Below are 25,079 nucleotides of genomic sequence, written 5' to 3'. Positions count from 1 at the left end.
GCACTTGACCCCTCCATTGTGGTCTCTGTTGCCACCTTGGGACCTCAATTTGGTGCTCTGTCCTCCAGAAGCCTCCTTTTGAGAATCTTCAGGAGATTTGCCTGCTTGCGCTGTCCCAGAAGGTTACCTTTTTGGGGGCTTTCACCTCTGCATGCAGGGTGTCCGAATTGGCGACATTACCCTGCCGTTCACCTTTACTTTGTGGGTCACAGTGATAAGGCGGTTCTTTGCCCTGTCCGTCGTTCCTTCCTCAGGTTCGCTCTGATTCTCATTTAAATGAAAACACTGTATTGGCTGCCCATAGAACTGAATGGGAGGCTTCGGCAAGATGGCCGCCGAACATGTGCTCGGAACATCGTTTTGCCACACATAAGATGGCGCCAAAACAGCATGCAGATAAGCCCATAGTGAAGCCAGACATGCTTGCCCATGCTAAAAATGGCGGACCGCGTGGTTTTTTACCCGCTGCAGCCGCCGCACACTCAGTCTGCACCCCTAAAAACACCGAAGTGACACAGGGGAAGGGGCCCCCAAAAACACACAGCACCGCAGCGCATGTACAAGCGACCCCCACAGGGATCGCATCAGGGAGCCCCACACAGGCACAGACATGGGGAACACACAGCAACACAGGACTGCCACCCCAGACAGAGGCCCCACACAGAAGTACTTACCTGTACCATATGACGTGGGGTGCCTCTATGAACGGAAAGCCGCTGTCCTCATCTGACAGGGAATGCCGTTAGCCAAGAAAAGGACACTGCAGCACCGCAGATGTGTCCAGTGAGGTAGCCACCTCACAGGCTGCATCCCTAATGCGAGCAGGGATGGGTCGTTCATAATGCCAGGACGAACACATGGCCGAACGCTCGATGGCGGGCTGGGGATCCCTCTGACCCTCTGCCCTGGAGAGCCAGGGCGGCCAGTCCGATTCCTAGCTCCGCAGAATCCATCTTCATCCGAAGATCCAACTAAACTAAGCTGACAAAATAAACAGCTAGTAAAGCAAAGAAAAAACTGACATTTTAAAAATAAAAATCAAAAGAAAAGATTAGAAGGCTGAGACTGAAGCCCCAGCACAGGGAAGCCTGACTACTCCTGACGCTAGGCAGAGACAAACTGAGTTGGGAGGGATCACTGCAGTGGGGTATTGACCAGTGGGACAGCCCCCATGGGTGTGTCTATGCTAAATGCTTTGTTCTTTTGACTAAGTCTTATGCCTAGCTACTCCTGCGGAGCGGAAGTCAATAACCAATAGTGATGACTTGGAGGTGGCGGTGACTGTCGGAGGACTTGGATGTGGTCCGGGCGATTAGGGTGTACCTGGCAGCTACAGAATCTTTCAGGAAATCCGACTCACTATTTGTGCTTACAGATGGGCCTCGGAAAGGGTTGTCCGCTTCCTCTGCAACCATTTCCAGATGGATCAGACAGACGGTGATTCAGGCCTATTTCATCAAGGGTCAGGTTCCTCCTTTCCCTATTAAGGTGCACTCTGCTCAGGTGCTCAATGCCTCCTGGGCCTTCCGTCATCAGGTGTCAGTGACGCAGGTTTGCAAGGCGGCCACCTGGCTGTCGGTGCACACACTTTCACAAAGTTCTATAAAGTGGATGTGTTGGCATCTGCGGATCTTTCCTTTGGCCGCAAGGTTTTGCAGGCTGATGTTTGAAGGACCTGGTCCTCTTTGAGGGTGTATTGTTTTTTTCAGGTGAGCTTCAGTTGTTTTTGGTTGAGTTCCTGTTTATCTGGTGGACTGTAGTTAGCCTTGGGAATTTCAGCAATGCAACACTGCTTTGGGACGTCCCAATATTTAAGATGATCAGGTGTCCGTCAATGAACTAATAGGAAAATGGGATTTTTGACTTACCGTAAAATCTATTTCTCTGACGTTCAATGACGGACACAGTACCCACCCCTCTGTGGAGCTGTAATTCTTCTGACACTGCTTGTAATTAAACTGAGTACCTATAGCAGAGAGAGGGAGTATACCCCCTGGGACTGCCCATAACCGTAGCCAGACTTTTTTTTCTGCCTAGTGTCCTACTCCTGTGGGAGACAGTATAACCCAATGGTTAGGATGATCAAGAGCTGTGTTCATCAATGAACATCAGAGAAATGGATTTTACGGTAAGTCAAATATCCAATTTTCTTCCTGTTCTCTGGATGCCAAATATTAGGTTACATAGAAAAATTGCAGCAGCTACCATTTTATTCTACATGGCTTCTGCTTTCAGAAAATATATCAGGTTTGGGGTTCCAAGTAGGTTTTAACATGTATGTGAAAAAAAAATTGCCCCAGTAGGCAAGCAGTTAAATTTGGCCAAAAGCAAGAAAATAATAAAGGATTATATATTGAACTTGGATATTCTGAATTCCCTCTAGAAACATCAAGGTTTAATGTTTTTGGTCCTAATGAGCAGTAGTTGGGTAACATCACATTCTTGTAAGATATATGCTGTCAATTTCATGTATCTATTTTTATGATGATTGATGTCGTTGTGCAGGAGGTTGGCTACTGTCAGGGGATGAGCCAGATAACCGCTCTGCTCCTTATGTATATGAATGAAGAAGATGCGTTTTGGGCTCTTGTGCGGCTTTTCTCGGACTCTAAACATGCAATGCATGGTAAATGAACTTTTCTTCCTTGTTTGCATTACACTGCTTAACTTGTAAACAAATTTGAATTGAGGGTTACAAATTTCTGTTTATAATAAAGCTAGCGGTACATAGGCAGATCTTTTATGGTTTATAGCCCAAAACGGCTATAAATGTGGCCAGACACAAAATCATAAACTTACTTAAAAATTTGATTTTATTTGGAAGGGGGGGGGGGTGAAAAAATGCGTTTACACTTACCGAACTTACAGTATCTCCGAAAAGTGAGTACACCCCTCACATTTTTGTAAATATTTTATTATATCTTTTCATGTGACAACACTGAAGAAGTCATACCTTGCTACAATGTAAAGTAGTGGTTGATCAGCTTGTATAACAGTGTAAATTTGCTGACCCCTCAAAATAACTCAAGCACAGCCATTAATGTCTAAACCACTGGCAACAAAGTGAGTACACCCCTTAGTGAAAATGTCCAAATTTTGCCATAAGCTTTAATATTTTGTGTGGCCACCATTATTTTCCACCACTGCCTTAACCCTCTTGGGCATGGAGTTCACCAAAGCTTCACAGGTTGACATTGGAGTTCTCTTCCACTCCTTCGTGAAGACATCACGGAGCTGGTGGATGTTAGAGACCTTGCGCTCCCCACCTTTCGTTTGAGGATGCCCCAGAGATGCTCAGTAGGGTTTAGGTCTGGAGACATGCTTGGCCAGTCCATCACCTTTAACCTCAGCTTTTTTAGCAAGGCAGTGATCGTCTTGGAGGTGTGTTTGGGGTCGTATCATGTTAGAATACTGCCCTGCAGCCCAGTCTCTGAAGGTAAGGGATCATGCTCTGCTTTAGTATGTTACAGGACATGTTGGCATTTATGGTTCCCGCGATGAACTGTAGCTCCCCAGTGACAGCAGCACTCATGCAGCCCCAGACCATGACACTCCCACTACCAAGCTTGACTGTAGGCAAGAAACACTTTTCTTTGTACTCCTCATCTGGTTGCGGCCACACACGCTTGACACCATCTGAACCAAAGTTATCTTGGTCTCATCAGACCACAGGACATGGTTCCAGTAGTCCATGTCCTTAGTCTGCTTGTCTTCAGCAAACTGAGGGCTTTCTTGTGCATAATCTTTAGAGGCTTCCTTCTGGGACAACAGCCATGCAGACCAATTTGATGCAGTGTGCGGCGTATGGACTGAGCACTGGCAGGCTGACCCCCCCCACCCCTTCAACCTCTGCAGCAATGCTGGTAGCACTCGTATGTCTATTTCCCAAAGACAACCTCTGGATATGACGCTGAGCACGTGCACTCAACTTCTTTGATTGATGATTGTCCTGTTAAACCGCTGTATGGTCTTGGCCACTGTGCTGCAGCTCAGTTTCAGGGCCTTGGCAATCTTCTTGTAGCCTAGACCATCTTTATGTAGAGAAACAATTCTTTTTTTCAGATCCTCTGAGTTCTTTGCCATGAGGGGCCATGTTGAACTTCCAGTGACCAGTATGAGAGAGTGAGAGCGATAACACCAAATTTAACACACCTGCTCCCCATTCACACCTGAGACCTTTTGGGGAGGGAAAATGGCTAATCTGGCCCAACTTAGATATTTTCACTTAGGGGTGTACTCACTTTTGTTGCCAGAGGTTTAGACATTAATGGCTGTGTGGTGAATTGTTTTGAGGGGACAGCAAATGTATACTGCTATACAAGCTGTACACTCACTACTTTACATTGTAGCAAAGTGTCATTTCTTCAGTGTTGTCACATGAAAAGTTATAATAAAATATTTACAAAAATGTGAGGGCTGTACTCACTTTTGTGAGGTACTGTATGTGGCTGAAAAAAAATTTGACAGTGTCTCCCTACTGGACTTTTACTAAAGTTTTATCTTCCCAAGGAAAAATATCCCACTCTTCACAATCATACGTTATTCATGTCATCAGTTTTTGCCAACACTTATATTTGTGAGCAACTATTTTTAAGAATGAACCATACAAAGGCCAAAATTGGACACAAAATGTGATGTGCGCCTTGAGAATTCATTGGGAATTGCTACTACAGCCATCAAACCAGATATTGATGCTTTCGTTTATAAAAAAACAGTGTCAAATATTGCATCAGTTTTCTGTTGCCCTCTATTACTGTTGAAATTAAAATATTAGAAAAAAATTAAGTGTTATTACTTAGGAACATTATCTGTGTATTTGATCATTAACTTGTGAGTTGCCCAACTTTTTCTGCTCATCCTCTTTCCATATGTCTAGCGTATTTCGTGTGGCCCAAGACAATTCCTTTTCTTTTTTGTTCATTTCATAACTATTGGGTTATACTGCCCCCTACAGAAGTATGACACTAGGCAGAAAAAAATTCTGGCTGCACCCATGGGCAGTCACAGGGGGTATACTCCCTGTCTCTGCTTTCTGCCTAGTCAGGAGTAAGGATCTTTGATCCTGGCAATTTTTTTCATTTTGGATAGAAATTTTTTCTCCTGATTTTTCCTCCTGATTTTTCCTGTGAGATCTGCAATCAACTGCCAGACTGGGTGACAGGCTGGATAATCTAGAGCCAGTGGTCACCACAGTCTGGCCAGCGAGCACACACAGACCTCAGCCCTGCGCAAGGTCGGCCCGGGACCTAGCCCCACTGGTCTGGGGCTGGCCTGTGAGTTAAAAGCAACCGGGTCTTGGTCCGAGTCGCAGTGTTCCTCCTGGCCGACAGCCCCCCTTTTCGATGGATGGAGGTTATGTCTGTCGTGGTGCTCACCTGGTTCCTGGTATGGTGAGTTAGCTGTCCCCCCTCTCCCCCTGGAGTGTTTTGGGGTGGACGTGGGCCCCTCCTAGGGATGCTCCTGAGTTTGCCTCCTTTGCGCAGGTACCCCCCCTTTCCGAGTCCCTCCCCCCCTCCACATACACTGGGGCTGTTTGGGTTGTCTGGCCACTGCTCCTGGGTTGGGGGCAGGGCGCTTACTAGCGATGGGAGCCAGGGGCTGCACCGCTGGCGACCGGACGATACTGAGCAGGGGGGGTGGTGAGGGGTTGTACCTGCTGGGGGTACCTGCCTGGATCTGTCCTTGAGGCCTGGTCTCCCTCCTGGGTCCCTGTATGCCTCGTGGGGCCGCCATTTTGTTGTAGCCTGTGTATTTCTATACACAGTGGTCATGTTTGTGTAGTCCGTTGGCCATTTTTGCTGTGGTTTGCAATTGAAAATAGTGGCGGCCATGACAATGAAGCCCTGTGGGCAGTAATGTCACTGTGAGAGACCCTCCTCATCCCCTGGAGCGGATTCCAGGATCATTTTACTTCCTGATTGCCGCATGTGTAGTGCATTATCCTGGTGGCTGCAGGTGCTTGTTTCTGTGGGTGGTGAGTCTGGTGGTGCTCTCTCCCTCTCTGCTGAGGAACGCTTGATCCTTTGTGCCTGGTGACTGGGTGGTGCTGCCAGCGCGGTGGGGGTTGTCCCTGTGCAGTGTTTTACCCCTTTTGCGGGGTCTCCCTGATGACTCATGGAGTCTTTGGAGCACATTTCACCACCTGATCCCCTCTCTGAGGCTGCGCATCCCAACCATCCATCCATGCACGGACGGCAGTCCTGAACTCTTTTGTGTCCGGGTGGAGGTAGCTTTTGGGTGATGGGCTAACAAAAAGCATCCCCCGTCTTCCCCTGCCTCATCTGTCTCATCAGATCCTGAATCTGATTCGGCCGCCGTGGACGTGGGTTACCCTGCTGGGTCTGCAACCACGCGCTTGGAATCCTCTGATAGGGAGGATGATTACTCCACGTCCGCGACAGCTCACTAAAAGGTGATGGTGAACGCATTGATTGTATCTGTGCGTGAGACCCTTAGGGTGGAGGACGCAACTGAAGCTGCGACGGAGGCGCAGGTACCCTTTGGCACTCACAAAACATCAAAAGCGGCAAAGGTGTTTCCTTTCCCTGCCTATTTTGACAGAATTGTCGCTAAAGAGCGGGAATGACCAAAGCGTCCCTGTGAGGTACCTAAGCGCTTTACTAGTCGTTACCCCTATGAGGAGTCCCTTCTTAAGAAGTGGACTGTGTCACCGGTGGTGCGCTCTCCGGTTTCCAGATTAACCACTTGCCTACAGGGCACTTAAACCCCCCTCCTGCCCAGGCCAATTTTCAGCTTTCAGCGCTGTCGCACTTTGAATGACATTTGCGCGGTCATGCAACACTGTACCCAAATGAAATTTTTATCATTTTTTTTCAAACAAATAGAGCTTTCTTTTGGTGGTATTTAATCACTACTGGGGTTTTTATTTCTCTATCATTCATTGATGGATGCAGTTCTCTCTCATTCATATCAGTAGGGATTCCCGGCCTCCATAGACATCAAGCTGCCTACCTTCAAATCCTGTTATGTTCGGGACACCTATGGGTTTTTTGCCATGGGGAAGTATCTCTATCGGTTTGTGGCATTGCCCTCTGGTCTCGCTTATGCTACTAGAGTCTTCACAAAGGTGTGGCTCCGGTCCTGGCGCTGTTGCGGAAGCAGGGCGTATCGGTCCGGGGTTCCTGGCCGATCTGCTTCTCCGTGTGGAGTCTCCTACGGTGCTGACAAACTAATTTTATTATTTTGGGGAAAAAAAGTATAATAGAAGTATATTAATAATTTTTTTTAGCATTACTCATTTCCTCATTATCAATGACACCTAGCAAACATAAGAGAGTTGTAAATGTTTGGGAAGCCAAGATTGTTAACAATAAATTCCATCACCTGGGACCACAGAGGCCTAACCTTCGGGCACTCCTAAATCATCCGTAGAAAAGTGCCGTCAAAAAAGTTCCACTTTATTACCATTCTACATACATCTGGGTTAGTGACCACTAGGTGGTAAAGCCAGGATTCTGATGATAGCCTTACAGTCTGCAACTTTAAGAACAAATAAGCATTGTCCCTTCCAAAACATCTCTCCTTGCAGTTTCACTTTTGCGGGTACAAGGTACTAGCCAGCAATTTTCTTAATGTATAGTTCCATATAGCACCACCCTGTACTGTTCCCTTTATTAACACCTTCCAAGGGTGTCCTTAAAATTACATACACTGGCTTTTGCCCTTTCTAGTCAGATTGACTGACAATCATGTGTCTTTGTATGGCCTTGATCAGCTGCTTTTGGTTGAAACTAGCAATCGGATGCTAGAAACCCTGCCCCAGTTGTTAGTGGTCCTGCATGGATGTCCTGTGCTTCCTCTTATGTCTCTCCTCCCCTCTCTATTAAACCTTTCAGTTAAATGGGGGTAATCGCTGTTAACAACTTAAGCCCTGAGGTACTTTGGTTCTTTTATTAATTGTGCCTTTGGAATATTTAATTCATTTTTTTTTTGTTTAGGGTTTTTCATCCCTGGCTTTCCAAAGCTTCTCAGATTTCAGGAACATCATGACAAAATCATGAAAAAATATATGCCGAAACTTAAACAGCACTTTGTAAGTAGAGGCTTTGCCTTCAAGTAGAATTACACTTTTGCAGTCGAATTGGGATAGCACCCACTTTGTATTTGTTACATGTTTTCACTCGCATGTCATTACTTGCTGCTTACATTTTACTTGTTCTTTTCTGAAAACTCAGAAACTAAAGTTTTTCTCTCTTAAGCAGAAGGGGCTGGATAGTTGAGGTTTAAAGTGACACTAAACTCTGACAAAAAAAAGTATGTAATCCTAGCTCAAAAAAGTACCTTCTAATTGCTCCTTACTTCTCCAAAATCTCAAATTTCTTTTAGCTGCTGTGGTCAGACTTCCTGTTAGAGGGTGGCTGTGTTAATTCTCGGTTGTCCTGTTGTATATAGGATAATAGCTACCCTTGCCTGCTCCTGAGAAGTGCTAGGGACTTTGTAGTGTGCATTGACCAGTGCTCGTGATCACAACTAATGTGCACTTGCCTGTTCCAGACACATGTAAGTTCAAAAGCTCACGGAGGACATTACATGAAAGCAGAAGGAGACCATTTCATTAAAAGTAGATTACAGCGCCATTGGTAATGCATGTGTACAGAATATTTTTGGAGAGGGATAATGTTTAGTGTCACTTCAGGGTTGACCATAATTAACCCTCGCTGTGCTATGGCCGCAGATCTTATTTGCATTTTTTTTCCCTATGGATGCTGTATAGGTGCTTAATCAATAAAGCTACTAAAGGGAGTATCTGCAAATCTGTGATTATAGTAAAAATATGAAAAAATGAATTTGGATGTAAAAACATCTCAAAATTACTATTGTTTTCTTTATACTTTTGTTTCCAATACCCAGTTGGATAGTATTTGAAGCCACTGCCAAGTAATGGAAACTTAGTAATACATATATATATATATATATATATATATATATATATATATATATATATATATATATATATACATTTATATATGACTTTTTACATTTTGTAATGATTAATGCAATTTTGTTTAAACTTCAGGAAACTCAGGAACTGTACACAAGTCTGTATACTATGAAATGGTTTTTCCAGTGCTTCCTAGACCGGGTGAGAATATAAAAACTGTTAATAGCAGTTACGTTGTGCTTATCTATATTGTAATGTATCTGTATGCAGTTTATTACAGCTTATTTTCTGTGTGCAAGTTGTAATCTCTAAACCTGAGCTATAGGCATTCTTTTAGCTTAGGCCACCCTAAAATAGAAGAGTGCTAATTGCCTAAGATTAGAGATTACATTTTGCCCAAAGAAAAAGAGGTTCAATGCTGGGGTAAGGCTCTATCCCTGTATTCTCCAAAAGTTCATGTTATCATTGGCTGGGCTTCCTAGTACAATATTAATTAGTGCACTGGGGGTGTAGCACTGCCCCTTCTCAATAATCCTTGCCTCTTTCTTACCATGTTAAGGCTGGTGCTAAGTGCTGCACTGCCACTTCCAAAACTGTAGAAAGCATAGGAACATCTAGTGCCCCTGTATGCTGGAAGTGCAGGAAGGAGAAGTGGTAGTTCATACGTGATCATACAGTAGAACAAAAATGAGTAGTATAGATGTCTGCATCTTTATCAGATTCAGATTTCTGCTACAATTCCATCCAGGTCCATTTTGTTTGGACATTTAATTTATCTGAAACTGTATCTCATTCTAGTGAAGAATATAACTTAAGCCCAGTACAGCAGGAATCGGATGAATTTTGTTACGTGTCAATCATGTAAAAAACATAATTCGATCAGGGCTGATCTGTGTATTCTAATGAGGGGGAAGATCGCTGCAGCATACATTGGTGTTTTGATGCAGTGACCTGTCAGTTATTTTTCTCCTTCAACCCGCTGGTTCAACTAGAAAAAAAAAACAAAAAAACAAAACTCTACATGTGTACCCAGCTTTAGGCATTCTTCAGTTTAGATGAAGGCCCCAGGTCAGCCATATGTTGGTTGTGCTGCCTTGCACAAGTGATGGTTATTAAGGCTTACTCACACATGGCATTTCCGCACTGGATCAATGACATTCTCTGCTAGGGCACATAGAAAACACTTTTCACAAAGTGAAATAAATAAGTTATAAAAGTAAACAGGATCATGCTCTGAAATATGCATTGCATTGCCTCTTCATAACTAAAACCTGACAGTTTCCCATACACAAAAATGGAGCATTTATTGTGCTAAAATAGCCTTGAAGTATCTATTTTCGGGTTCTCCCTAAAGTAGCTTTAGGACAACGCCCCCCTTTACCATTTATAGAATAGACCTGTGGCCAAGGGCTATGGACATTAAAATATTTACATACAGCGGGTAAAAGAAGTATTGAACACATCACCATTTTTCTAGGTAATATATCTAAAGGTGCTATTGACATGAAATTTTCACCACGTCGGTAACAACCCATGCAATCCATACGAGCAAATAAACCAAAACAAATCCATTCAAAAATGAGGCTATGTGTATTACAATGGAATGACACAAAGAAAAAGTATTGAATACCCTAACTGAAATTTAATTCTTTTGTTGGTAATTACAGCCTCAGGCGCCTCCTGTATGCTCAGGTGTGACTATTTTTGTCTTCAAATCTTGAAGTTTTCATGGGCCTCTTCTTTGAGTTCTGATATTTTAGTTCTTTCCATAGATTTTCTATTGGAATCAAGTCAGGTGATTGGCTGGGCCATTCTAGCAACTTTATTTTCTTTCAAAACCAACCGAGAGTTTCCTTGGCTTTGTATTTGGGATCATTCTTTTGCTGAAATGTCTACCCTCAATTCATGTTCATCATCCTTGCAGATGGTAGCAGATTTTCCTCAAGAATATCTTAGTACATTTTTCTATTCATTCTTCTTTCAAGTATATGAAGTTTGCCAGTACCGTATGCTGAAAAACAGCCCCACGTCATGATGTTCCTACCTCCAAACATCACTGTTGGTATGGTGTTTTTGGGGTGATGTGCATTGTCATTTGGCCTTCAAACATGCTGTGTATTATGGCATCCAAGGAGTTTCATTTTGGTCTCGTCTGACCAGACTATATTCTCCCAGTATTTCAAAGGCTTGTCTAAATGTTGTGCAGCAAACTTATGAGCTTCAACATGCTTTTTCCTCAGCAATTGAGTTTTGCGTGATGAGCTGCAATACTTATTGTTCTCTTTGAAAAAATTGTACCTGCTGATTCCAGGTCTTTCTGAAGCTCTACACTAGTGGTTCTTTGCTCTTGGACAACTTTTCTGATAATTATTTTTACTCTTCTGTCAGAAAGCTTGTGGTGAAGTGCATATGGTCGTGGCTGGTTTATGGGGAAATTAGGTTCTTTTCACTTCTGGATTATGGCCCCCAACAGTGCTCACTGGAACATTCAGAAGTTTATAAATCCCTCTATAACCAATGCCATTAGTATGTTTGGCAACAAAAAGTTGCAAAGGTCTTGAGAGCGCCCTTTGCTTTTACCCCTCATGAGATGTTTCTTATAGGACACCTTGGTAATGAGACACCTTTTTATTAGGTCATCAGTTGAGACTGAACCAGCTCATATTAATTTGCACTAAAAAGGGGCAGGATTGCTTTCTAATTACTAATAGATTTCAGCTGGTGTCTTGGCTTTCCATGCCTTTTTGAACCTCCCTTCATGTGTTCAATATTTTTCCCCTGTATCATTCAATTTTATTACACATAACCTAATTTCTGAACGTATTTGTTTTTGTTTCTATGTAGGTAAAGATTTCATGGGCTGTTACCGACGTGGTAAACATGTCATGTCAATGGCACCTTTAGAAATCTACTTACCTAGAAAAATGGTGACCTCTTCAATACTTATTTTACCTGCTGTATTTTCACAATTTATCAATAAACTTTAACTCTCTCCACTGACTTAGCTTTAGGAGTAATTTATCCTCAAAGTTTTACAGCAAAAAAACACTTGGCTTTGCATCACTTTTCTGCGGGTATGGCCCGCACCAGATTAAAAACTTTACTGAAAAATGCATCAGATTCAGGTGACACTTAATAGTATCAATTTTATAAAATGAAGCTGCTGCTGAACCACATTCAAAAATATTTACCTACAGATAACAAAACTGAAGGTAATTAAGACCAACTAAACATTGGTATACAGAAGCAGGCAGAGCATATGTCCCAGTACTCTTTGTAGAAGGGTGGCATGTTGGTTGTTGGGATAGTTATTGGCTTCAAAGCCGACAGGCTTCTGTCAAAAGGTGACTGACAGTGGGCAGAGCCTGATGGGGAAACAGAGGGGCCAGTTCTACTTCGAGTCTGCTCTATCGCCTTGTTATTGACCGCAGGCAATGAGTGGATTCTATAGCCAATAGCAGGCTGTCTATGGATCTTCCCACTTCTTACTGTTAATTACAAGGGGAGACGTGATGGGGGAACTAGTGTCTCTGAATGCCTGTCAGGCTCCGCCGACCAATCTACAAAACTCCTTGGCTGTTGAACTATGTTTGTATGTTTCGAACAGGTACATGAGTTTAAGGCAAGCACTGACATTTGTCATGCAGAGACAGGACAGAATTATAAAGATGGTCAGAAAACACTCTTTTTTGGATTCCCTTGTTTATCTTTTATTTTGCTAACTCAATAATTACTGCTCCCCCCTGCCCTCAGCATTGACTTGGCAGCCTTGCCAGCCTTCTTATCTCCAATGTAACACCGCACAGGTGAAAAGAAAGAGGGGTAGAGCCGTGTGCTGCATCTTTTGTGTATCCCATTTCTTGCAAGATTCCACTCTGCTTCTGGTAATCTGCTTTTTAACCTGAGATCAGGAGGGTAACAACACATCCCTCCTCCTGCCATTCCCAATAGTGCTCCACAATGGAGATGGACATTTTGATTGACAGTGTTGTTCTCCCTCTCCCTGTGCCTCGATTGTGTGGATGGAACAATCTGTTTTTTTTTTTTTTTTTTTCCGGTCAGCCTTGTGGCTGAATGGAAAAAAAAAAAAGTATTAATCTGTGGCCAGCTTAATCCTTCCTAGATCTTGCCCTCTTTGAAATCTTTTAAGTTGTTCCTAATTTCTGACTTTGCTCTGATTTCTCTTTCTTTATGTTTGTTTTTGGTCTATGACTGCAATTACAAGATGTTCAAAGATTATGTTTTTGTGCAGGTGCATTAAAACTGTAATATTTATTTGGCTAATGGTCTTTCTCTTCTGCAGACGCCTTTCACATTAAATCTAAGAATATGGGATGTATACATACTTGAAGGTGACAGGATTCTCACTGCAATGTCTTACACAATTTTGAAACTTCATAAAAGTAAGCATGTTTGTTTTTGTCGTCCAGTAAAAATTATTGGAAAAATTTATTGAAAAATATAGACAAGTTCAGACTCCGTGTAACCGAGTTACATGAAGCACAGTTCTTATAAATTAACTAATTTGATGAGATGATCAGATGTAATATGTTACCAAAAATATGCAAGGAAACCTTAAACAGTATGCCAGTAAATTAAATGTAACCTCATTGATCATACAGATAATATGGATATTGTTACTGGTCTTAAAATAAGATGACTAAAACTGTTTCCAAGAGCTTTTGATGTACATATAGAGAATGTTTTCAGTCTAGAAAAGTGTGACCTAACTCCAACGAGCATTGAACAGCGCACTAAAAATAAGAGTTTATACCTCATTTTAGTGGGCAAGCATCCTGCTGATTTAAAGTACTTATACTGTCTAATGTTATGGAACCATTTATTTAAAGCTGCATACAGCTGTTTCAAAATAATGGTTCACCATCAGTGCAGTGTTTGGAAACCTTGGCTATGGAGAAAGGCTTATGGACTAACAAAATGGGCTGACAATTAAGCAGTGAACATCCCAGTAATAGCCTTCCTAAAGCAGACCTTCACAAAGAAAGTAAAGCCACCATGCAAAAAGTTTTTGAAAAAACATAGATATATTCACTCTTTCTTGCAGGCTTTTCTTTCTGAGAATTTTCTTTTCTCTTTCGTCCATTGACGGACACAGCTCCAGAATCTTCTTGACCATTGGGTTATTCTGCCCCTACAGGTGTAGGACAGTAGGCAGGAAAGCGCTTTACCATTCCTATGGGGCAGTCCCAGGGGGTATTCTCCCACTTCCTGCCATAGGCACTCAGTTTTTTTTCTGCTTAGTTAGGAGTATAGACCTAGTTCCCTGCTGGGATCTCTGGTCCTGCCATTTTTTCCTTTTTAAATGGAACTTTTCCCTTTTATTTTTTTCTGTTTCTATTTGCACTACTGGGCGTCGGACTGGATATCCTAGATGGCCTCCCAGTACGGCCAGTGAGTGCGACCCGACCTCAGCTCCGTGCGGGGGTCATTACCTTTGTTTGATGATGGAATGCCATTGTTTTGCTTAGGGCACCCCCCTTTAGCTCTGCGGTACCTTGCCTGTGTGTCCGCGTCATGGCGAGCGGCCCCCCTTAAGGAGGCCATTTATTTTCATGCGGGCCTCTATGGAGGGGCTCGGAGGGCGAACCCCCCTTTTTTTTTTTTTCCGCGGGGTCCAGTAGGTGGTCCCCATTCCTGGGCATTAGGTCAGCGCCCCCTTGCGGGATCGCAGTTGACGATCCTCACCTGCCTGTTTCGCGTCTATGCGACAATCCTAAATGTTCGGTTTCAGGGTGAGCTTAGTATGTTGCGACCCTACTGGGTCTGCATCCACGCACTTCGAGTGCTCTGATAGTAAGCATGTTTCCTCTTACTGCAGCCACGCTTGCAACGGCGCTGGGAGATGCACTGATTGTACTGGTGTGGTCAACTTTAAAAATTGGAGGCTGCAGCTGCTGCTGCGTCGTAGGTGTCGGTCTCCTTTGGTACCCGCAGCTCCCCAAAAGCGGCAAAAGGTGTCCCCTTTTTCTGCCTACTTGACAAAATTGTCGTCAGTGACCTAAACTCATTATGTCGGTTTCCCTAAGCGTTTTTGCTAGACAGTATCCCTTGTTGTTAACCCCAAATAAAAAAAACCCTGTAAGAAAAAGGCAAAATGAGCTAGTATGCATCGCATACTAGCTCATTATGAAATTCTTATCTTAGAATGAAGCCCCCGCAGTGCCGCCTGCTCAGCAGAGACACGACTGTCCTGCTTCCTGGTTTGCACCCTCCGCATGCGCGCGGGAGCCGGCGTTCATGGCACAGGGCTCTGAATGAATGGCACGGGTGGCCGTTCCTTCAGAGCGCATGCACCGATGACATCATCGGCTGCATTAAAAGTAAATATCTCCTAAACGGTGCAAGTTTAGGAGATATTTACAGTACCTACAGGTAAGCATTATTAAAGGCTTACCTATAGGTACAAGTTTTATAAGAGAAGGTTTACAACCTCTTTAAAAAAGTGGGCAGTCCCACCTGTGGTGGCTTCTTAGGTTTCAGGCTGAATAACTCCACTTTAATTCCGGTGGAGGAGTCTCTGGCCTTTTGACGGGAGAGCCGAGACTTTGATTCACCATGTTTCCTGTAGCCGGTTCGGTCCTTAGGCCGGTGTTTACCATAGTATTGTTGTCCCAGACTTTAACAGAGTGGGCAAAGCTTTTGCGCCAGGTCCTGGAAGAGGAACAGCTTCCCCCTGCCCTTGCGAGCTGGCAGAACAGTTGGTCTAGGGTTTGCAGTTTTGTCTGTGGTGCCTCTCTCGATGTGGATCCCTTGGTTTCTAGGCTGTCTGTGACAGCAGTGGTCCTTCGGCGCCTTATATGGCTAAAATGCGGGTCTGTGCACCAGTCTTCCAAGACGGCCTTATCTGTTCTCTCCTTTTTGGGGGATCCCCTGTTTGGATCTTAATGGATGATATCCTTAAGGGTCTTACAGTGGGGAAGAGTACTCTTCTTCCACAGGCTGCCAGGGGCGAGGAGTCTCGTCACAGAGAGCAGGTTCTTCCAGACCTACAGACTAGCCCTCTTCCACCTGAAGGGGCGCCCTCACTTGTGTCTGCGGTGGGGGGATATCTTTGCTTCTTTCCAGACCCATGGACCTTTCTGATTCAAGACAGGTGGGTCCACGAGCTGATCTTGTCCGGCTACAAGATCGAGTTTTGGTCTTATCCTCCCGTGAGGTTCTTTCCTTCCAATCTGCGCTTGTCCCCAGACCGCTTGCGGGTTTACTTTGGGCCGGTGCAAGTCTTTCTACTACAAGGGGTGATTGTTCTGGATCCAAAATCGGATTGTTTTCGATGAAAGAAGGCAAGGTACGTCCAATCCTGGACCTCAAGGCTTTGAACCGATTGTGTGGGTACAGAAGTTCCGAATGGGGTCCATTGGTTCAGTAGTGGCATCCCCACATCAAGGACGCTTACCTTCGTATTCTGTTATGTCGGTCATCAGCTTTCCTCGGCTTGCTGTGGGTGAGGAGCATGATCAATTCATGGCATTACCCTTTGGTCGCCGCAGCTCCTCGGGTATTCACAAACCTGTTGGCCCTGGTGTTGGCATTGTAGCAGCAATGGGGGAATGGGGTACTGGGTACCTGGACTATCTTCTTTTGCGAACAGAGTCTCCGACTGCTCTAAAGGACAACCTGGACATTCCTATGCGGACTCTGTAGGAGTGCGGTTGGAAATTGAACTTCCAAAAATCTGCTTTGGTTCCATCCACCAAGTTGGACTATCTGGGTCTGACTCTGGATTGGCTTCAGCCAGGGTGTTTTTTGCCAGGGGAACAAGAACTTCAAAGCTGCAGGATGCAGTCCTTTTTTTCGGTCCTTTTTCTGCCTTTTTCTACCTTCGAGGCGGTTCTATTTGCACAGTTCCACTCAAGCCTCTGCAAAGGGAGATTCTTGCTTACTGGGATAAGGATCCACAGTCTCTATATAATAATCCTTCCTTCCTTCCCCTATACTGGACGGTGGTCTCCACGGTTGCCAGCCTGTCTGGGTGGGGAGGCATTTTGGGCACAAATGTGCTCAAGGGGTCTGGATCCTCTGGCCGATGTCACAAATGCACTGGTGTCTGCTTGGGGCGAGTATCTTCATATATACGCTTTTTCCCCGCTACGACGTCTGTCGAGGATCGAGGCAGAAGGGATCCAGTCACCCTAGTGGCTCCAGACTGGCCTCGCCGATTTTGATACGCCAATCTGGTATGGCTGGTCGTCGATGCCCCCTGGAGACTTTCTCTCAGAAAAGATTTATTGGCCCAGGGGCCAATCTTCAATCCTGCTTTACAGTCGCTGGCTTTAATGGCTTGGCTGTTAAAGGCCAGGTGTTGCAGGATAGGGGGTTGTCTGAATCAGTGATTCCCACGTTGTAAAAGACCGAACAATCTACCTCTAGAAAAGTTTTACCATTGCGCTGGAAGCTGTACATTGCGTAGTGTGAGTCTCTTAGGGTTCATTCATGTTCCATTTCAGTGGCTCGTGTTTTGGCATTCCTCCAACGAGGTGTTGAACAGCGCCTGGCCTTTGGTACTTTCGAAGGCCAGATTTGTTTGCCTTGGCCTTGCTTTAGTCCTTTGGCTACACATTCTTTGGTTCACACCTTTATTTAGGGGGTTCACCTCTTGGCTCCCCAGTACGGTCTCCGTTGCCTCCGTGGGATCTCAATTTGGTGCCGTCGGTTCTCCAATACCCGCCCTTCCGAAATATTCATAAAATCCCATGAATTGGACTGAGTTCAATAAAAAAAGAACCACCATCTATAGGATTTTTATAGGGACTTTTTAGGTACCATGTTTCTCAACATGTTCTTTTAAATCTATTTTGTCTCTTATTATACAGCGGGTAAAAAGTATTGAACACATCACCATTTTCCGAAATATATAAATGTAAATATATTTCTAAAGGTGCTATTGACATTACATTTTCACCACATGTTGGTAAGAACCCATGCAATCCATACATACAAAGAAACCAAAACAAATAAGTTCAGAAATTATGTTATGTGTAATATAATGGAATGACACAGGGAAAAAGTATTGAACACATGAAGAAAGAGAGGTGAAAAAAGGCATGGAAAGCCAAGAAACCAGCTGAAATCTTTCAGTAATTAGAAAGCAGTCTTGCCCCTTGTCAGTGCAAACATCAGCTGGTTCAATCTCAACCAATGGCCAATAAAAAAGTGTCTTTCCCAAGATGTCACCCAAGAAACATCCCATGATGGGTAAAAGAAAAGAGCTTTCTCAAGACTTTTGCAAGCTTATTGTTGCAAACTCTACTGATTGCATTGCTTACAGAAGTTTTTATAAACTTCTGAATGTTCCAGTGAGCACTCTTGGGGCCATCCCGAAGTGGAAAGAACATAATTTTTTTATAAACCAGCCATGACCAGGTTCTCCTCACAAGATTTTTTACACAGGAGTGAAAATAACTATCAGAAGAGTTGTCAAAACCACAAATATCTAAAGATAAAGTAGGGGTTTCTAGGCTGATTGGGAGAAGGAAAACCAGAGAAGCAATACATTAAAATTGAATTAATTTATTGAATGTGTTTAAAACAAAATTAGTATACACACAGGGATGTATAAAGGCACATATAAAACATCCCTTATATGCAAAACAGAAGTTAAAAACCACAGTACAGAAATATTTCCCTATTATGGGAGCAATACATGCTTCAAGCTGATGTTGGTGCAAGAAGTCTTTGATGATATTCGGTTTGTGGGTCCCAATGAGCCAATTGGGCTCATTGTTTATAGAAGAGGTCCACAAAACCTTCCAGATTTGAAGGCTGTGTGCAAGAATGGGCCAAAAATCACACCTGAGCAATGCATGCTTTTAGGAGATTGTTGTAACATTGTTATTGTTCTAAGTAAGTTGTATAAAATGGTAATAGATACATAAATGTATAATACAACATAAGATCACAATCTATATCCTTATATTGTAATTTATATTGCAGATTTATGTACCTCTGTTTTTCTCCTGAAAAAGTGGGTTATCTAGCTGGAGAAATGTGTTGAAGCTCCCCATCAGCCAAGACTATAAGGGTTAACAGACTGTATTATTGAATATGATGATGTACAGCCATACTTCTGCAGTGGCGCTCTCCTCTCTTCCTCTTCTCTCAGGACACAGAGGCTGCAGTGGAAGCCATGGACTCCTGCTGCTGTCAATCAAATCCTGTGAGGAGGGAGCAGGGGGGCAGAACCAATCCATGCTGTGTGTGTCTATGGATGCACACAGCCTGGCTTGAGAGCATACCCACACAAATGCCCCCTTAGCAACTGCTGCTGTTGGGGCACTTCGCGAAGAGGAGTTCTGCATTTCCCCTCCCCTCACACTTTTTAACACCTTACACCTATCGGCTCTAATATCAGGCACAAGCAGTTCTACGTACCAATGAGTTTCCAGGGCATTGTCGCTACACCTTTTGCAACATTACAGCAGCAGGTGGAAATTTGTATCTATTGGGAGACTTAGCTGGTGACTTAAAATATGTAAATATCGGTAAAGCTCGCATGTCAAACTCGCCTTAGAAAAAGGTAAATAACCGAAGGCGGCCAGCAGCAGAGCATGTGTGGCATCTTATACTAAATAGCTCTGGGACCAAATTTGGGTTGCAATCCATAGTTTAGGGATCAGTGGTTTAAGATAATAAAAATATTGCGTTGTTAATCAAACGTATTTGTGAAGGATTCTATGATGTAATGTCAGTACAATTTTTTCACTTTAATGTGTTTGGAGATTTAAATAACTTGGCCACTCAGGAAATCAGTTTCTACAAGTGTGATCTCTGCACTGCTGTAGTGTTAAATATTACCATTTATAACAAGACAGAGAGAGTGGGTTGTGTGATATGTGTCAGAAACAAACAGTGCTTTGCTCTCACTACTGAAATATGCATATACTTCTTGTGCTGTAAATAGGGATAATATATGACACAAAATTGAAGCTTTAAGATGTGTTTATTTATGTCTCCCGTAGGGTACAGTCCATTTTATCTTCCTGTAAAAAGCAAGGTCTTATGGGCATTGCTTAAGCGCTAATAAGGGAAAAGAGGGACATTGATTATGACAGGTACATGTGTGTACAATGCCTTGAGCAATTTTCCTCAATAAAATGCAGCATTGTACTGCACCACTGTCTCTTCATCAAAGAAACTGAAATGCAGATTATTGAATATATTTTCATCAGAATAAACAAGACAATTTTATGCACAATTTCCCATTTAAAATGTGATTACAATATTATTATTTGACCTGTATTTTGCATTCAGTTAATGTAATGCTGCATGTACAGCATTTAAAAAAAAAAAAAGATCTTCCATGAAGATCTTATTCCTACATTTTTATGGGGGGGGGGGGGGGGGGGCATTGTCGGTTACCTTGATTGTTTGTTTTTCATTGTGTCTACATAATTTCTTAGTACAAACTTCTTCACTTTCCATATGGCCTAGTTTATAACAGGGAGCCAACACTGCTGTCTGCCCAACGTTGTATTGATTGCATCATTCTGTATCTGCATTTAATTTTTAATTCATGAAATGAAAACATGCGCTTTGAGTCTACAGTGTGCTACAAAGTGTTATTTGCATAGCGCTGCAGAGAACACTCCGGGATAGGAGAGGAGCCCAGCCTAATTACCTGTTTAAAAAAGAAAATAATCTATACAATCCCTGCTGGGTACCTGTCTTCAGTGGCGTCATATTAGCAAGATTTTACCAAGATTATGTTTTTAAACTGTTGACTTAGACTAATCTATAGACAAGAATATATGTAATAAATAAATTCTGCTTAATAGGTACTGTAACTAGTATGGTATTGCTGTTAGAATGTAAACAGGAAGCTTTAGGTGTCACCCTCCCACAGTTCTCTCAGCAGTAAAAACTGCTTTGCACGGGGATTTCCTTTTACAGCTGAGCAGTGAGAATCAGTGCGATTGTTTTGCTCTTGTAAATACGCTGGTCAGGGTTTTGGACTTCAGCAGGGATGGAAATTCTGTAAAAATAATTTCGATTTTTGGGGTTTGAAATTAAAGATGTTGGTGGTTGCTGTTGCTGAATGCACACCCAGTCAGAGATCAGGAGTCTGTGTGAGGTAATCAAAGCAAAAAAAAAAAAATCCCTTTTATTGCATTTATACCCAGCCAGACATTTGGGCCTTTTCCTTTTATTTTCACCTAATAGTTCTTTAAAAAAACCGTTTTTCTGTACTGTTGATTATATACTTTTTCCTCTGTATCTTTTGGGGCAGCCATGTTTGTCACACAAGCTGGATATCAATATGTCTGCCTTTGTTCACCTCCATTACATGGTGGGTTAAAGTATTGCTAAAGGCAAAACTTTTTTAGTTTTGGATCAAGAGGAAAGGAATTAGAAGATCTGTCAGGTCTTTTTTTTTTTTTTTTTGCTGTCTGTCTATGTGAAAGTAAAAGAAAAACCCAAATGTTTGGGTTGTCCCCAACATAGTCATAGAGCAGAAATATTCCAATAGGGACACTAGTTATGCTGACCCTGTTGAGAACCAGGGAACTCTCCCCTTTTTTTTTAGGAAATTTCCCCACTTGGACACACGTGGCAAAAAAAAAATTGACAGGGGTCATAACCTTACTCTTAAATAAAAAAAAAAAAAGTTTGGCTTACTCTTAAATAAAAAAATAAAGTTTGGCTTTTATTTCTACTTTAATGGGACTGGTAATTTTGTGTTTCTCTTTCATTCAATGACGGACACAGCGCTCCATAAATCAGAACTAGTGGGTTATATTGCTGCCTCCAGGAGAAAGACTAGGCAAAACAAAAAACTTCTGGCTATGCCCATGGACCATCCTTAGCTGGTATATAACCCCCCCTCTCTACTCTAGGTAATCCATTTTAATCGGTCTAGTCAGGAGTAAGGAGCCTAGGCTCCCGGATGGGATCTCTGGTCCTAGCATTTTTCTCCTTTTTTTTTTTTTTTTCGGGAGATCTACAATCAACTGCCGGGCTGGGCGACGGGCTGGATAATCTAGATCCAGTGGTCCCCCCAGCCCAGTCAGTGATCACGTGCAGACCACAGCTATGCGTTAGGTCGGCCGCGACATAGCCTCACGGACAGAGGCTGGCCTGCGAGTTTAATGTCTCGCAGGGTTGCATACGACGGCTTGGGTCTGAGTTGCAGCGGTCCCTTGGCCGACAGCTCCCCTACTTTGGTGGCGAGGAGTTCTTTCTGGAGTGTTACCCGCACCATGGAAAGATAAGTACAGTCCCCTCTCTCCCCTTTTGGCGTTTTCTTTGGGGTGGATGCGGGTAACTTCCAGGGACGGTCGGTCATGCCTGCAGGTTCCCTCCTCTCATACTTAAATCCCTCACTGAGCTGGGTTTCCCCCACTCCCATTCCCCCCTGTCTGGACCTAGAGTCTGGTGGAGTCCCAGGGCAGAAAATGCAGCAGAGACCCCTGGGGTCCCCCCAGCTATCTCAACTCTGTAAGGGTCCTGGGATAGTGTGTGTCCCACCCTGGTAGTCTGGAGGGGCCCCAGTGTAGGAGACCCTTAGGTGCATGCACTGCAGTTTGCAGTGTTATAGTGCAGGGGGGTCCCAGTGCAGAGACCGGTACAGAGTGCACAGCAGAGTCCTCCCCTAAACGTGTGTCCTACCTTCCGGGGGCCTCCCCTTGCAGAGGGTTCAGGAAAGATCCTGGCAGCATGCTTCAGTGTTTATAGCTGATAGTGGCCATTTCCCTTAGTCTGGCTGGTCTCCAGTTGGTGGCCATGTTTGTGTAGCCAGATGATGTCACAGGGGTCATTTTTCCTTAGTCTGGGAGGTACTGGAAACGAGTGAAGCCTCGTGGGGATGCCGAAGCTCCTCCTTTTCCTCCTTAGTTTCCTCTTCCTGTGCCTGGGACGTATGAACAGGAATAGTGTCGATGATGCTGGGTTTGAATTCTCAGCGCTCCCCCCAGTCAGTAGGGTGGGTCTTTGGGGGTCCCGGTTAGTTCTCTCTGGTGGTAGGTATCCTGAGGATCCTTTAATGGTGCCAAAATATCGTTTTTGTACTGCAAGGTCTTTCTTATGCTATATTTATACTTCTTATGCCACAGGACACCTTTAGAGGCTGCAAACATTCTGTAAAAGAATGCAAGAGGATAAATGTAAATTATCCCCCCCCCCCCCCCCCAATATGTAATTTAAAAATCCTTATCCTAAACACGAACATCAACTCTAGTGAATTGTTTTTTTTTTTTTTAAATACCATAAATCTATTTTTCTCTTACGTCCTCTGACAGTCGCCGCCCACTCATACAGTCTTCACCAATGGGTAATTGACCACTTATCCACAGGAGCAAGCTAGGCATAAGACTTGTTAAACACAAAGTAATTTACATAGACACACCTGTAGGGGGCTGTCCCACTTGTCCAATACCCCCCTGCTATCAGCATTCCCAACTCAGTTTGTCTTCTGCCTAGTTAAGGAGTAAGATAGGCTATCCCTGTGCTGGGGCTACAGTCTCAGCCTTTCTTCTATTTTAATACTTTTATTTGCTGCAATGTGTTTTTCTTTACACTACTAGCTTTTTATTTGTTATGCGCTTAGTTAGTCGGTTCTCCGGTATTTTGCCTGGTGTGAATCCAGGGGCGTCCATCCCCACTCCTTTTCGGTGGCCAGGGTGTTAGCCTTTCTCCAATCTGGTGTGGACCAGCGTCTTGCGCTTACCACTATTAAGGGCCAGTTATCTGCTCTGGCCGTCCTTTTTCAGCGCCCTTTGGTGTCTAATTCGTTGATACACACCTTTATTCAAGGTGTGCGTCATTTGGCTCCTCCTCGGAGGGCACCTTTACCTCCTTGGGACTTAAACTTGGTCCTGTCTGTTTTGCAACGTCCTCCCTTTGAAATCATCAGGGGAATTTCTCTGCCTCTGCTGACGAGAAAGGTTGCCTTTCTGGTGGCAATCACATCTGCTCGCAGAGTGTCGGAGTTGGCGGCCTTGTCTTGCCGCTCCCCTTACCTGGTCGCTCCCCTTACCTGGTGGTTCATAGGGATAAGGTGGTCTTAGGACCTAACCAATCTTTCCTTCCTAAGGTGGTTTCAGATTTTCACCTTAACGAGGATATTGTCTTATCTTGGATGTAGTCTGGGCGATCAGGGTCTACCTGTCGTCCACTGAATCCTTCAGAAAGTCAGATTCTCTTTTTGTCCTTCCTGAGGGACCTCGGAAGGGTATGGCTGCGTCTGCGGCAACCATTTCTAGATGGATCAGACAGACGATTGTACAGGCCTATTCGATTAGGGAACGGGTTCCACCCTTCCCTGCCTAGGCTTTCCGGCATCAGGCTTCGGTGGCCCAAGTGTGCAAGGCTGCGACTTGGTCGTCTGTGCACACCTTTTCCAAATTCTACAAACTTGGATGTGCTGGCATCTGCTGATGCTTCCTTTGGCCGCAAAGTTCTGTGTGCGGCAGTGCCTTAAGGGGGCCCTAGTTTTGCAGGTCCCTGGCTGTTGGGGTTGTTTCCCCCTTGTTTATTTGCTTTCCTGGGTTGTTTGCTCCAGTTGAGCTTTTCTGTTATCCAGAGGATTTACCTTTCTGTTCAGATAAGGTTCCTTTCTCTGACTTGGCTGCGTTGCCTTTGTGACGGTTGCGCTTCCCACCCCTCATGCCTACACTGCTTTGGGACATCCCATTGGTGAAGACTGTATGAGTGGGTGGCAACTGTCAGAGGACGTAAGAGAGAACTGATTTTTTTGTAAAATCTTACCGTAAAATTCCTTTCTCTGAGTCCTCTGACCGTCGCCGCCCCCACCCCTCTTTTGGGTTTTTTTTGGACTTTAACTGCTTGCTACCAAACTGAGTTTGGAATGCTGATAGCAGAGGGGCATTGGACCAGTGGGACAGCCCCCTACAGGTGTGTCTATGTAAATTACTTTGTTTTTAACAAGTCTTATGCCTAGCTTGCTCCTGTGGATAAGAGGTCAATACCCAATGGTGAAGACTGTATGAGTGGGCGGCGACTGTCAGAGGACTCAGAGAAAGGAATTTTACGGTAAGATTTTACAAAAATTCTGTTTTTTATGATGGCCAAAGTAAAATGCATTTTTAGTTTGTTTAACCCCTTCGTGCCTAAGGGTAAAACAAATCTAAATGCCTCAGCCCAGTTTTTTAATTTTGACGTGTTATTAAAACTGTACATATTATCACAACCACTTTGTGTA

General features: G+C 43.8%; 1 protein-coding gene across 2 annotated transcripts in view; it reads left to right on the top strand.

The window, feature by feature from the left end:
* The window catches only part of USP6NL (USP6 N-terminal like), a 255,657-nt gene that overhangs the window by 182,263 nt on the left and 48,315 nt on the right, over window positions 1-25,079 (top strand). For both annotated transcript variants that reach the window (XM_082254346.1, XM_082254347.1), the window contains 4 exons: window positions 2,506-2,626; window positions 7,959-8,053; window positions 9,038-9,103; window positions 13,206-13,305. In XM_082254346.1, the coding sequence (XP_082110472.1) occupies window positions 2,506-2,626; window positions 7,959-8,053; window positions 9,038-9,103; window positions 13,206-13,305 (382 nt within the window). The remainder of the gene's footprint in view (window positions 1-2,505; window positions 2,627-7,958; window positions 8,054-9,037; window positions 9,104-13,205; window positions 13,306-25,079) is intronic.

The sequence above is a fragment of the Pelophylax lessonae genome (assembly GCF_965119305.1).
Source record: "Pelophylax lessonae genome assembly, chromosome: 4".
Taxonomy (NCBI): domain Eukaryota; kingdom Metazoa; phylum Chordata; class Amphibia; order Anura; family Ranidae; genus Pelophylax; species Pelophylax lessonae.
Note: the sequence above shows the minus strand (reverse complement) of the source record. Positions and strands in the feature narration are given on the sequence as shown.